At 31.5% G+C, this 15,183-nt stretch overlaps 1 protein-coding gene and 1 non-coding gene across 4 annotated transcripts; one reads left to right on the forward strand and one right to left on the reverse strand.

Moving 5' to 3' along the window:
• The first annotated feature begins 51 nt into the window (after positions 1-51).
• On the forward strand, positions 52-14,045 carry LOC123710113 (phosphatidylinositol 4-kinase type 2-beta). Of its 3 annotated transcripts, none has more exons than XM_045661817.1 (12): positions 52-516; positions 3,725-3,843; positions 5,254-5,454; positions 6,668-6,793; positions 7,550-7,647; positions 9,541-9,673; positions 9,961-10,109; positions 10,796-10,871; positions 11,265-11,404; positions 12,646-12,739; positions 13,046-13,364; positions 13,686-14,045. In XM_045661817.1, the coding sequence occupies exons 1-10, from the start codon at positions 291-293 to the stop codon at positions 12,731-12,733; spliced, it is 1,356 nt and encodes a 451-aa protein (XP_045517773.1). In that variant the 5' UTR covers positions 52-290; the 3' UTR covers positions 12,734-12,739; positions 13,046-13,364; positions 13,686-14,045. The 3 variants fall into 3 exon arrangements, with proteins under 3 accessions (XP_045517773.1, XP_045517774.1, XP_045517775.1); XM_045661819.1 differs by lacking the exon at positions 52-516 and adding an exon at positions 544-1,007; XM_045661818.1 differs by having other exon boundaries at positions 13,046-14,045.
• On the reverse strand, positions 4,756-4,828 carry Trnav-cac. The gene has a single exon. It is a non-coding gene; the product is annotated as a tRNA-Val (tRNA).
• Positions 14,046-15,183: the final 1,138 nt, after the last annotated feature.

Below are 15,183 nucleotides of genomic sequence, written 5' to 3' on the forward strand. Positions count from 1 at the left end.
TTGTGAAAATCATATCCTATAAACTCTATATATATAGGATTGCTTGTTATTGTATTTTATTGAAATAACACATTACTGTTATGAATATTTGAGACATCGTTTCTAACGTCAAATGTCAGGTACCTTTGATGCCGTCAATATGTGACTAGTTTGATGTTCGGTCCTGACTTCTATAGTCTTTGTTTTTCAATTGAATGAATCAAGTGTTTGTGTAAATGATTGTGAAACAAAGAATTTCTACAAGACGAAATAGATGAGGCTCGATATAGTTAATTTTTTTAACATTACTCATGAGTACGGAAGAGACTCTGTTGAATCTCGACTTCGACAAACCAAGCACAGTTATTACGCCGCCCGATGACGGCGTGGTATCTCTCTCCAGTAGTGCTGAAGACATTTGCTTAGTCCCTGAGATTGAATTTGAAGGCACCGTGGATTCTCCGGGTGTCAACCGTGAGTCGCAACCGCTTCTTGGCGGTCGCGGCGACATAGAAGTATCATTCAACCATTTTCCAGGTAAAAAAATAGAAATCATTTGGAATAACAACGATTATTGTATCGTTGATGTTTCTGCATTGAAACGTGCGTTGTTTAATAAACAACGATGACTATCTCTACATGGCACTTAGAGGTCTTCGCTAATGCTTATGTGGCTTCGAGAATAAGTTAAAAACTGATTTGTAAGTAATAATTAAACCCGTCAATCACGAAAGAACCCAAAGTTACCTTGACACAAAATACAATTTTTATGCTCATAAATTAATTTTGAAATAAATTGGATTTGATTAAATTACTGTCTACTATTTTTTGTTAAGAACATGCAAACATCAACTAAGTAATGAGTAACTTCAAGAAACATACTTAATTCAGTTAGTTCAGAATTGTGTGAATGTAGGTACAAGACATTCTGTCAAATTTCAGTGAACTGTAACAGCTGTAGTGTTTCAGGATTCTTGTTTTATAAATTAAACTGATTATCATTGTTATGGAGTTTCCATTTCTATGCAGTAAGTTGTAATTAATGATTTATCATGGTATTTTATTATTACCATTAGTTAATATTTAAAGTTTAAACATGAGTTAGAAAAATGCTCCCATATGGTATTAACAGCATGTTTAATAAAATTAATAACATTATTATGACATATAATAAAATTTATTTTTCTCTGGTGGTCTCCACATAACGAAGACTTGTGAACTGCCTTAACATTAATATTATGCTAATGTTTAACATTATTTGTGTAATTATTTTTTATACTATTCAAACAAGTTTGTATGCAAATGAGCTTTATATACCAGATACCTTTAGTAGGTTAATGTTGTTGTTGAAATCTTATGAGAAATCAAAATTTTATATTTAATGGATAATTGTAAAATACATGAAATTTCTGAAAGTTATGAACAGGCTTTGGTAATGTTATAGAATACTAATTTAATTCTCAGTAACATGCCTTACTTAAATTGTTACAAAATAACCTTGAATCTTTGTAAAAGTTCATTACCTAGTTCAATTAGGTATTGCTAATAAATTATTTTTGCAGGTCAAATGGTAGGTGTTATCAGTGTTAATCACTTCTCCATACAATTCTCGAGTGAAATAATTTTTCCTATATTTAATGAAAACAGTCATGGTAGTTAAGCATTCTAGTGTATTAACTAATCATTTTGTTAAAAATATATTCATATATTTGTTTAATAGTTCTGAAAGAATAATATGTATGCTGACCAACTACAACAATGACTATATGTTTTATATAATAAAAAATTGTTTGCAGATAGATAGATAGATAAACAATTTAACTATAAAATATGAATAATAATAATCAATGGTGCTACAGCCTTTTTAGGTCTGGGCCTCAGATTTCTGTATCTGTTTCATGATTGTTTGTGAATTGAATAGGTGATCAGCCTTCTGTGCCTGACACACACCATCGACTTTTTGGGCCTAAGACAAGCCGGTTTCCTCACGATGTTTTCCTTTACTGTTCGAGCTAATGTTAAATGCGCACATAGTTAGAAAATCCATTGGTGCACAGCCGGGGATCGAACCTACGACCTCGGGGAGGATAGTCACACACTGAAGCCACTAGGCCAACACAGCTCTATATAAAATATGAATAGACATTACAATTTTAGAATTATATTTATTTTATATTATGGTGTTGTTGAGGTTCATGTGCCAGGTCAAGGTAACACTTTCAAATCAGTTCCTTATAATTCAAGAAATGAAATAACCAAATTTATAAATCAAATTTAATGATTTGAGCAAAATTATTAAATAGCTGAAGAATTTTCTATAAAATAGACAAAAAAATTAACAGTTATACTATAGCTATCACCTTACATAAATATATTTTAAATAAATCAACCAAAATAAAAATTTTATATTTATCAGGATAGAAATTTGGAAAGCTTTTTAAATATTATTAATTTTTTTCTTATACATAGATATACTTAAAACTTTGAATGTAGCTGTTGCTACATTCAAAGTTTTAAGTATATAAAAATAATTGAAATTAAATTTGTGTTTATAGCCCTAAGTTTATAAATATTGGTAGTTGATATCCTCAGGCCAAATAAGCAGAAGGTCATTCAGTGGTTGCGTGTGTGGTTTAAGGTTTAATCTGAAAGTCATCAGTTTACATGTCTAGTGGTTATTCAATATTACGTTAATTTAAGACAACTTAAACATCCAATTTTCATAATCCCTGACATTATACCTTTAAATATAGTTAATATTGAGATTAATATAACCAATGTTACGTTAAAAAAGTATAACTCCAGTTTTAGTTGATTCAGAACTCCTCTTCTTTCTCTTATTTTATTTTCTATTGAATTCAATTCTATATGCTTTTGTTACTTTTATTTATTTACTTTTTTATGTTTGGTTCTATAAATAAGCGATTGTTTAGAAAAATAAACTTAACTACCTTATTATAGTCACATTTTTATGAATTTAGATTTGGACTATTGTTGTGTGATACCATCGAAAAGTAAATATGTTAGCTATATATGTATACTGTGCATGTACACCACACCTCTTCCTATTTTAATAACCTGAGTCACCCGAAAGTTATCAATTGGGCACCTGAATACAAACATAAGTTTACATTGTTACCGTGGCTTGATTTCTCTTAAACGCTTGTGCTCAAGAGAAAATCGAGCGTAATATGTCATTTCTAATGGAAAGTGGACTTACGGTCTCATTCATAAGCACATTGTATACCTCGATTAGTTGATGAATGCTTATGAATAATAATTTTGTTTATTATTTACGAAACATCTTTAATTAACTACAGACTGAAAAGTGTCCCGTAACTCTAGTTCGAAATTCACATTTTTGCCTTCATTTTCGGCATGTGTTCCATTGAAACATTATTTTCGCAAAATTTTAAAACAGTAAAAGAAAGGAATGTCAAACATATAATTAATGTGGGATTCGTAATGTGCGTCACCAGTTTCGATTAATTTACATCGCCATCGAGCGCTGCCTCGTTAAAGACGGAAATATGCCTGATTGTGTATGTAAATAGATTCATTTCTCAAATTTTTATATACAGTAGATAAATTAGTGACGTACTGTAATTATAAAAAATCTTGTCGGTTAGAAACATAACATTCCTCTGTTTCAATGACATAACGTTATAATCTACGGTCAATAATGATTAAAATGCTGACAACAAATAGAATGTTATAATGATATTAAAAATGTTTGTTTTTTCAGATGACCCGCAATTTAGCGAATTAGTATGGCAAGCCGAGGTAGCCATCGACAATGGAATATTCCCAGAGAGGATATATCAAGGTTCCAGCGGGTCGTACTTTGTCAAAAATCCTGGAGGGGTGAGTTTAAACTTGTATGGTTTCCTAATAATTCCTAGAGTATTGATTGCTCAATCCATAGATTTAATTCCTACACTTAATATGCTAAACGTTTTTTCTTACTTAAACTCTGATACAGTGGTCTTCCACTTACTGATTTGCGAAAGAGATTTGCTGTGGTAGTCAGCACATATTTATGTAATTAATATTTAACATCTTTTGTTTCGGTCATCAATAATTAATTAATAATATATAATTAAGCCATGAATTTATTATAACACAATTATACATTACTACTATATACCTACTACATTATACTAGTTTTTAAAATTTAAATTTCATAAGCAAATTATCAACTTGAAATATTATCTACTAAACAAGTATTAGGCCAAGGAAACGAATAATTAAATACTATTTACAAGCATTCTTCGTATACATTTTTTTTTCTCTCACACTACACTCACCTACTTGCCTGTAATATCAACAAAATGGTCATTGTGTCAGAAACTAAAGAATTAGTAGAGTAGTAAGAAACTAGATGTATTTTGTTTTGTATGCATTATGGATACGACGTAATACGCATAATCTAAGTAATGCCTCCCACGGGGATTTATCTTTAAATAAGTAGTTCTAACATTTCCCCCAGTACTCGCAAAGATTTCTACATATATTTTATGAAAACTTTAAGCAGGCATTGATATTTTGTGAAACTCATTGCATGCTTGTTTGAGATATTGCTTGCTGTATGTCCTGAAACGAAACATATCTTTCTGCTTTGTAAATTCAAACTATATTATTATAGTTTGATAAATAAAAAGCAAATATTATAATTACTTTGCGGGGTTAAGGAATCTTGGAGATTGGATTCTTTACTTGGTGTGAAGGAGACAGTGTAAGAGTGAGCATTATTCTTTAAAAAAAATTAAAACGCCTTGTTTCCGCCCGGGATCGAACCGGGGACCTTGTGCGTGTGAAGCACACGTGATAACCGCTACACTACGGAAACGTTGAACGGTGTTACGAAAACCTCTAAGATTAAGTATAAAAATTCCACAGACTATTTCTGTATTTGTTTGCATTTTTTAAATTATTAATGCCGTTTGCGTTACAGAGAAGTTAATAATTAATTATCTATGACTTCCAACGTTTGTTTTTATCAAGAATGGAATCCGGCGTTCATGATATTGTAGGTAACGAAGGCAGAGGCGTTATTGTGAAATAAAAAATAATTCAGAAATTATGTTTCATATTATCTTATTAATAAGAACATTTATTTTACCAGGTTTATTACTTATAGGCGTCACTTATTTTTCTATAATAAAATATATTTACAGATATATTTTATTAAAGATACAACCCCGATTACAATGTTAAGAGAGAAATGCTGTATATAATTTGAAAAAAAAAACCCTAAACTATTACAAATTTCAGAAAATAATCGGCGTGTTCAAACCGAAAGATGAAGAGCCTTATGGAAGACTGAATCCCAAATGGACCAAATGGATGCACAAGTTATGTTGTCCGTGCTGTTTTGGGAGGTCATGCCTTATTCCCAATCAAGGGTACCTTTCAGAGGCCGGGGCAAGCCTTGTGGATTCCAAGATCGGTCTCAAGATCGTGCCTAAGACTAGGGTGAGTAAAATTTATTGTTATTTATATTATAGTTTGAAGATGAAGAAAGCTTATGTATATCGCGTAAATCAATATTCACAGTTAATTTTTATTTCTCGTTAAATTTAATGCATGGTCAACAATAGTGTGAGTCCTGCTGACCAAGAATGCTGCACTTAAAACGTTTAGTTATGTAAATAATAATAATCCAGTGGCATTTTATGCCTTGGCCTCAAATTGCATCTGTTTCTTTGATAATATTTAGTCTAACACATTTCGTCGATTTTTGATATGAGACTTGCCTTCTCCGTACGAGGGTGTTAGAGTTGCGCACTTAGACTGAAGGTTATTTGGTGCACAGCCGGGCATCGAACCTACGACCCCCAGGGGTGAAAGCCGCTCATTGAGTTATGTGAATAATTAATCTTTATTTACCTTTCAAGAAGTTTTTGAGATCCTCAAACCTTCATTATTTACAATGTTTAACTTTGAAGACCGATTAGACATATCGATAGATGTTTATGAAGCGCGGCCACTGAAACAAAGGTACAAGTTTATAGTTTGTAATGTTTAACTAAGTAAATTGTGTAAAAGTGTTATCGTACTTTGAATTGATTCCATAAAGGCGTATTAATAAGGTCAATGAAACTTATCATAATATCATATATCATAGCTTGGACTAATATCTCGTTGTAATTATCACATTGTGTTCGTCTTTCCATTTACATCTGGAATTCTCAAAAAAAAAACTACGAATCCCACAAAAAAAATCCATTCTTGAATGCACACTCAATTTTTTTTTAAATCAATCGAGCCGTTTAAGTATAAATATACTGAAAAGTTATATATTTAAATATATGTTTTGTTTGTTTATTTGTCTTAACGTACAATAAGTTTGTTACCCTTTATCACATATTATATTATGTTTTCGGTATAGTGTTTCAAATATATAAATAAAATTTACTTGACGCGTGGAATTGTTAATATAACCCTTCATAAACTTTAAATTTATTTTATATGAATATACTGTTTTGATGTGTGTATACGTATATTTGGTGTTGCAACAGGGTCTACTTCTACATATACGAATGTATTGAATTCTGAAAGTTAAATTTCATTCATTATAATATCATTTAACTAAAACACATATATACACATCCTTACACTATGTTATAGACCTATGCTCGAGAATTTTTAATTAAAATTAACACAAAATATATTTTATAAATTACAGATGGTGAAATTAGTATCAGAAACCTTCAATTATCTGCGAATCGACCGCGAAAGATCGCGATTGAAGCGCGCTATCACAGAGCAGTTCCCTAATCTACGGTTTAATAGAATGGGTCTTCCGCCAAAGGTATATTGCTCTTTTAGAAATAAAATATTGTTTTAGTAACTTCTTTCCAAACACTACTACATAAATAACTACTAAATAAATTACGAAGTGAAGCTATTATTTTGATTTTTATGGGATCGTTTCTCGTGTGTCTCCACGAGAATTAATTATTATTTTTTAATTACCATTAATACACACAAAGCTTTATACGTGCTAGTATTATTATATAAAAATAATGAATTTACTTTTTCCTTTATTTTTATATGACGCAAGTTTATAGTTAACTTTACTCCACAACTTCACAAGTTTAAAAAAATAAATTATTTCAAATGTTAATTAATTAATGGTTATATAAAATGAAATAATGATTATGCAAAAATGCTTACATCTGAAAATATTTATTGTTTATACAACTTATTACGATGTTATAGAATAGTTTAAAAGAATTAATAAGTTGTATAATTAAAACGATACTAATAAAATTTGTACTGACCGAAAAACAACTGGGATTGAGGCATCCCGGTTTCCTCAAGATGTTGATGAGAGCACATAGACAGAAACTCCTTTGGTTCCGGGGTTCGAAAATACGAACTCAGGGCTAAGTCACACGCTGAAGTCCAGTAAACTACACAACAATCCGTTTTTAAATTACATAGTTATATTAAATACCTAACGTTATCTTGTAGGATTTTGCCTTTTATATGTATTCATTCTTATCAAATCCATATTTTATACTTTCTAATACATAGATAAATATCGTCTACCTTTAATTTTCAGGTGGGGTCATTCCAGTTATTCGTAGAAGGATATAAGGATGCGGACTATTGGCTGCGACGGTTTGAGCAGGACCCACCTCAAGAACATGTTATGAAGAAGTTTGTGTTTTTATTTCTATGTCGTATAATTGTTTAAAAAATCTAGTCCACTGGGAAGCACAACCAACAATAATACTTGCCAGTTCCGGTCAGGTCCTGTGATTATATTATATGAAATATTTTAAACGATGACCTGCGCTGATATGCCATGTCTATCATGGTCATCTCGTTGGTTGAATTGTTTCTGGGAGTCGAGAAGGACTCCCGTTCGATATTCTGTAATAAATATTTTTTTGCTATTTTAATATTTGAACATACACAATACTTGGCTACATACGACTGATTGAACTGATTCTATAATATTGTCATTTTAAACTGGACATAATACGTCACCGGATAAATAATATGTAAACTGAAAGAAAACAATTTTTTAACCGGATTAAAGCTATTTGGATTATTATAAACTTATAATTATTTTACATAATTTTAATTTCAAATTTTTCCGACGTTTTGCGTGCTTTACAGCGTGCGTGGTCACGATGACTGAAGACAAAAGGTGTTGAATGTCAAAAGTATCACAGCTGTAGAGAAAGTTGTGTTATCTGTATTTATTTCCCCGGAGTTGGTATCGACTATATATGTAAACTGTTTTTAAATTGTACTAGCGGACCCAACACACGTTGTCCTTTCATAACTATGAATATTAATATCGAATTGGTATAATAACTAAAAAATATTTCAGAAACAAAGTATTTATAATTCTAATGCTTTATGATAAACAACATTCTTTGTTTGTTTTTCTGGCGCCTATAGTTATGTTGGTATTCCGACACGCGACCAGGCCATGTGAAAAACGTGAATTTTCAAGATTAATGCCACAAACAATTAGCGACTGTAATTATATTATATCAATATAATAACTCCGATCGAAGCATTTATTTTAAACGATATTCATAGTTCTTACATATTTGTATATGTCGGAATTGACTCAGACATCAGAAGTAAAGCACGAAATACAATTGAATTAATAATTTCATCAATAAAAATAATAGCAGTGAGGGAGAGGGATGACATTCGGTTGAGATTGCGGTCCGTGCACCTCGATATTGTATTGCTGTTATTTGCAGCACGCATTCTGTCAATGTTATGTCAAACGCCATAAGGTTACATGAAAAAAGTTTAAATTGTTAAGGTGAAATGCACTGAAAAAAAATTGATATCGTAACAAACGTATTCTTTTTTAAAAAAATCTAATTTTCCGCGCAATTTTCTTAATCTTTTCTTAAGAATATAACAATAACCAGCAATATTCCAGTCGTTCACGCGTGATGCCGTGACAAAGGATTATAGGATATAGGGATTCATTTATATATATATATATGTATAGATTATATTGCGACACAATTAATGTAACTGGCAAGTCACAAGTTCCTACAGTACTACATCAGAATATTTTTTTATGCAATCACTTTGAGGCCGTTCAAGTATTACGTAAGCATTATAGGGGGAAGGGAGGTACTTTGATTTTCTAACTTGGTTACCTCAACAGTAAATAATAACTGTTGAGTTAACCAAATTAGAAAAAGTAAATAATTACCTTTTTGCTAAATATATTACCCACACATTGTTTATGCTTGTAAACGAAATGTATTTTCGAAGATTCCTACAAAAAATGAATACATACTTTAGCTGACAAGAGGAAGATAAATTTCAGTGAATCTGCTTACTTAATACTTGAACGGCCCCTTTATGGCAATAATCATGAAATCTCTAAGGTCTAAAAATAAATCACAATTTCGAGCGCTGTCGAAAATGTCAAACTTTATTTAGAAGAAATGGTTTGACAGCTGTAGAAATTAGATTTTGTTTGATGTCCTAGAATACGTGCGTAGATGTCATTTAAGTGTTTTCTTACTTAAATTACATGAAGTATCAATACATGTGCTATTTTAGATTTCAGTTACAATTCGAGCGCCTAGTCGTACTGGATTACATTATTCGTAACACGGATCGCGGGAATGACAATTGGTTGATCAAATATATGGCGCCATCTAACCGGAGTGAGCAGGATATGACGGAGCCTTCTGTAAGTGATATTGGTGTTTCCTTCTGCCATGGTATAGCGTACTTGTAGTACTGTACGAATGGGGTGTTATTTGTTTAAAAATTTAAAAAAAAATGCAGGAATCTCATGAAGATTTCAATATAAAACAAAATTAATATATTAAAAGATTTGTAATGGATAAAGTTAACGGAAAATACTATTGTTTAAATGTATTTGAAAGAATTAAATGTTGGAATAAAAAAAAGTTTGGTTTTTTAATAACCAATTCACTGAAGCAACGAATAATACCAATTAATAATTATTTTTAGGAATGGAATGGGGGCGGCATAGACGTCCGTATAGCGGCCATAGACAATGGACTAGCATTTCCATTCAAGCACCCGGACTCGTGGCGGGCCTATCCTTATCACTGGGCGTGGCTGCCGCAGGCTAAGAAGCCTTTTAGTACTGAGACCAAGTTAGTAAAGAGTAATTTTATTGTTTATGATTAATACGATTAACGGCTTTATTGTTTAGCTGTAACGACGGCTCAACGAAGTTATTCAACGGAACTGTTTCTATTCACAATCATTCAAATAGTTGTTGAGATAACAAGATTAATCAGAAGAACCTGAACTTTGACGCATATATTGTATTATTAAGCAAGGAATTCCAATATTCGCGCGTTTCATTCACTGTCTTATAGACTGCTAATAAAAACGAAGACTTTAGAATAATAAAATATGTTTAACATAAATTGCAATTTAATTATTAAAGCAAAACTGCATAATTTTTTTATGATCATTTGTTGCCATACACAGCTATATCGGAACGAAACTCAACTCGGACTTGTATTGCTATTCACTAATATATTTCATGATATATAGTATTAAAATGATACTTACACCCTCCGCCATCCAGTGCTTGTGCGTTCTTTACTATTTTCTCATACCCTTACTAATTACTGTACCCTTAACATAAAGAAGAACATGTATCTACAATTTGTATTAAAAACCATCGTAATAATTGTTATGATCTGTCCAATTAAAACTTTGTTTCCAATAAAGTTTAAAGAACTCGAACTTCATGAGTAGTGGTTATAAAACACATTTGTAACTATAAATTGTTTTCCAAAAATTATTTGATATTTTAAAATGTTTGCAGAGAGCTGGTGTTGCCATTGCTGTCTGACATGAACTTCGTTCAGGAACTTTGTGATGAATTACATATACTTTTCAAGGTTTGTTACATAAAACGCTATTATAATATAGCTGATTATATAAGTAATATAATCAGCTATATTATAATATATAATTATTTAAGGGCCAGTAATATATATATATATAACACTCCAAGATAGATTTAATTTAGAGTTTGTAAGACATTTATAAAGTTGTAAAAACGTTAAAAGTAACTATTTGTCCCACAAGAACAAGGTTTTACAGCACAATAATGTAATATTAAGCTCGGGTGTCTGGGGTTCGATTATCGGTGGCAGAGTAATTGTTTCGAGTTAATGGACATAGAAGGCTAATTGAGGCAGTAAATAAATCAATGTATCAGTAGCATTCATGTATATGCTACGTACGTTGCGGGATTATGGGACATGTATTTATGTCTGTACCTTTTTCAGCAAGACAAAGGTTTCGACAAGCGTCTCTTCGAACGGCAGATGTCAGTAATGCGAGGGCAAGTACTGAACTTGACTCAGGCGTTGAAAGACAACAAGAGTCCCGTACAACTCGTACAAATGCCGGCTGTCATTGTTGAGAGGTAATTTTATTTAATATTTAAAGGAATGGTCTCTATACAAATTTGATGCCCCCTAAAACGTGAATCAAGCAATATTGGCTTAGTGTCTTTAGCGTGCGACTGTCACTCCTGAGGTCATGCGCATGTAATACTTCATAAGAAAAATTCGTTAGGGAACTGGCCTTAGACGCAAAAAGTCGACGGCGTGTGTCAGGCATTGAATACATCAGCAACAAATAATTTAAAGAAATCACTTTTTTACCGGATTGAAGCTATGTATTATTATAAACTTATAATTATTTTACATAAGTTTAAATCCCCAAACATAAATCTATACATAAAGATACATAAATCTGAGACGCAGACCTAAAAGGTTGTAGTGCCTCTGATATTTTTCAAAGATGATTGTGTTCATATAATTATTCCTTTGATACTATTTTATTATGTATATTTATACAAATGAGTTAACAATTTAACATTATGGGTTTTTGATACTAGAATGCACAGACTACAGCATTTGATAGTAAACATAAGGTTCTGTGCTTTATGCACTAACGTCACATGGACTGTTCTTAGCATGACTCCCCTTCCCGACAAAAAGGGCTCGTAGGAGGCCCCGACACATACTAACCGATCCGGACGATCCAATTACTTTAGCAAACGATAAATTAAAAGCCCGCTCGGCCAATAATAATAAAAATAGCCAATCACAGATAAGGGTAAAAAACCGCCTTCACCGGGGACGGCGAGGACATTTACTTCGCACTTCGCTCACTCCAGTGAGCTTCCGTCCCGCCCTTCAGGCGATTGACCACCCCGCGACGGCCCAAGCCGGTTCGAGTCTCACAGGAGACGCCCTTGCGCTAGCCGCGGGATAAAACATTCTGGCCGAGCTACGCTCGCCGAAACAGCCCGAGCTGAACTGTAAAGGCAATTAAGGCCAACAGCGAGATTTCATTAAAAAAAAAAAGAAAATTAACATGACAGTTGTAATTATATTACCTCTTTGTCAGTCAGTATTCCATTCTAGTGCGATATGAATATATATCAAATACTCAGCGTACTTGCGTGCTACGTACGCTTGGCTAAAATATGAAATATAAAAATATTGTTCATCTTATAATAATTAGCAACGATTGAATAATAAATTCGATTATGTCATCAATCGTGGTTATATTCAATTTAAAATTACTCCAAATGTCGAGTTATGTAAGGTATTCGTTTTTGTATCCGTTAAAGGTTATTTCGGATTTTGCTTTCAGATCTAAGAGTGGCACGACCCAATCTCGTTTCTTCGACTCGTTCCAACAACGCTTCCAGCAGAAATCACCATTCTTCTCTTGGTGGTGAAATATGGTATGTTTTGTAATAAGTTAGGCGATACTGTAAGATCATTAATGACATTTACAAATTATCACAACTTGTGTAAGTTATTTTTATTTAAGACGGTATATGAAATGCATAATATTATCGTATTGTAATGAACCAATTTTGATGAGCTTTTGTTTGACGTCAGACGTGTTATTGATAAAAAAAGACTTCTTTTGAATTAAAATTACCTAACTTTCCTTTTTAATATGAACGATCTTTTGAACTGAAATATGTTTTGTATATTAGAATGACATCATATATTTTAGTGATTAAAATTTTTTTTTTTTGCAGACACGTGAATACAGACGAACGATAATATAGGATTTTGTATGTATGTAGTATTTTAATCTACTGAAGTTGAAACGATCATTCCAATTAACTATTTATAGGATTTCGCAATAGTGTGACGGAAAACTATTTTTTTAATCAATTATGGCTTTGAACTTTTTAATTTCTTTTCTTTGTAATGGCGTCTTGTTAGGAACATTTTGTAGTTGTGCATTGCTTACAAGTTGAATTGTCTCGAATGGTTCTGAGATAACTAAGAATTTATGTCGGTTAAAAATATGAAAAGAAAAATTATTCAACTTCAGTATTAGTGAAACATGATGTAATTGTTTTTATAGTTTAGTTACTGTTAAACTAGCTGATGTTAATGACTTCTTTTAAAAAAATCCAAATCAGTTTTTTTTCTAAGCGTATACCATAGAAATGACTATATTTTATATTAATTTAATAATATAATTTAATTTATAAAAAAATATTCAATATATTTTTTTAATGATATGTCATTTCAATATAGTTTAAAAGAACGTTTAATATTGGTCATTGATGATTAATTTAGCATATAAAAATTAAGTCGCAAGCATCAGCTAGTGTAATTATCCTTGTTATTAAAATCACCCAAACTTCATAGTATGTGTATTTTCAGCGATGGCAACCCAGTTACATTAACTAATTCGATTTCCATCAAATGACACATGACAAGCTTGTATGAAAATACTTTTATATAACATTAATAACCAAATGTAATTTAACTAAAGGAAACACCAAGAATGAGTGATGCTAACATTAAGTTTACACAACATCTTAGTTTAAACAATTCAATAAAAATTCGAGTCTTTCAAAATCGGGTCGTTACTCGTCTCTTTCTGACAAATTTCACCTGACCTGTGATGAAAAGAGACAGTTTTAAATCTGTAGATCCATTTTTTGTAGTTTCAGTTGATGAAAGTTCAAATAATCGCTTATGTGGGACCATAAGGACCTTAATAAAGCAGATAACAGTTTAGTCTTGCCTTTTCAATCATATCGTCTGTAGAAAACATAATCACGTTTACCTATACATTTGAATGTATATACAGAAATTTGAGATTTATCGTTTTATTCTGATGGGGAAAACATTATCAGGAAAAACTCGCATAATATAACAAGTCGTAGGAAATTTTCTTTTTGCAAAATTTTGTATACCCATAAATTACATAATAAAATTTTAAAAAATATAGAATGCGACTGATTTAGGTCTAAAATATTTTTTTTTACGGTGATCCCTTTTATTATTTTTGTTACCCATTTTGCTTATTTATTTAGAACAATTTTATCCCATAATAGTGATATACTGTAATCTTCTAGAATATCATAATAATAGGTTTGTTAGATATTAAATAATCGGTGACTTATACAATCAAAGTGCCTCATCTAACCAAGTCGTGAAAACTAGCTCGAATTGTTAAAACCTGTTCCTATATTTAACTTACGAATGGCTGTATTGAAAGCGGTTTTACGAAAGCGATAGTAGAAACGTACAGTTCCCGTGGGTGTATGGCATCTTTTTCTTGACATATATTTTTTTTAATTTTCGTAACAATTTTATGTTTACGAGTTTTCGTAAGTTAAATAAAGGAACCGGTTATAGACCAAAACTCGTGAAGTAGTTGCAAATAGCTTGAGCAATAGCTTAGTGATCCGTGATTTTAAGCTAATATAATGTGAATTTACATCTGTGAGACATGCATTTTAACTATTTATTTAATATAAATGTACTGTTTAACATCGCTGGTTTTCTGTTACATACCTTAAAAATAATCTTTGAGAGATATTGTAGGATTTAATTATGCTTTTTAAAATCCTCAAACACACGTATGAGAAAGAGAATGAAGCCCTAAGTCTGTTATTTCAATTGTTGAAATATATTGACAGTACAGTACTTGACAGTTTTCAATATGGCTGACTTTGACCGTCTTCGCCGGATATTATTAAATCAAATAACACTATATTCCCACTATGTATTTTAGTGGGCGTTGTGAAATTTTGCATAATCAATATTTGGTAATTCATTGTAGTATATATGTCGCAGCCAACAAACTTAATTAGCCGTTTAATTAACAGCCTAGCCTTTTAACTAAACAACGCCGTTTAACTAACGGCCT

This window comes from Pieris brassicae, chromosome 5 (genome assembly GCF_905147105.1).
Source record: "Pieris brassicae chromosome 5, ilPieBrab1.1, whole genome shotgun sequence".
Taxonomy (NCBI): Eukaryota; Metazoa; Arthropoda; class Insecta; order Lepidoptera; family Pieridae; genus Pieris; species Pieris brassicae.

What these genes read in the sequence shown, in the direction of transcription:
- LOC123710113 (XM_045661818.1), top strand. Translation starts at nt 291, where the DNA reads ATGAGTACGGAAGAGACTCTGTTGAATCTCGACTTCGACAAACCAAGC. An exon ending in AGATCGTGCCTAAGACTAGG is followed by an intron (nt 5,455 to 6,667) that starts GTGAGTAAAATT and finishes TATAAATTACAG; the next exon opens with ATGGTGAAATTAGTATCAGA. An exon ending in CCTTTTAGTACTGAGACCAA is followed by an intron (nt 10,110 to 10,795) that starts GTTAGTAAAGAG and finishes AAATGTTTGCAG; the next exon opens with AGAGCTGGTGTTGCCATTGC.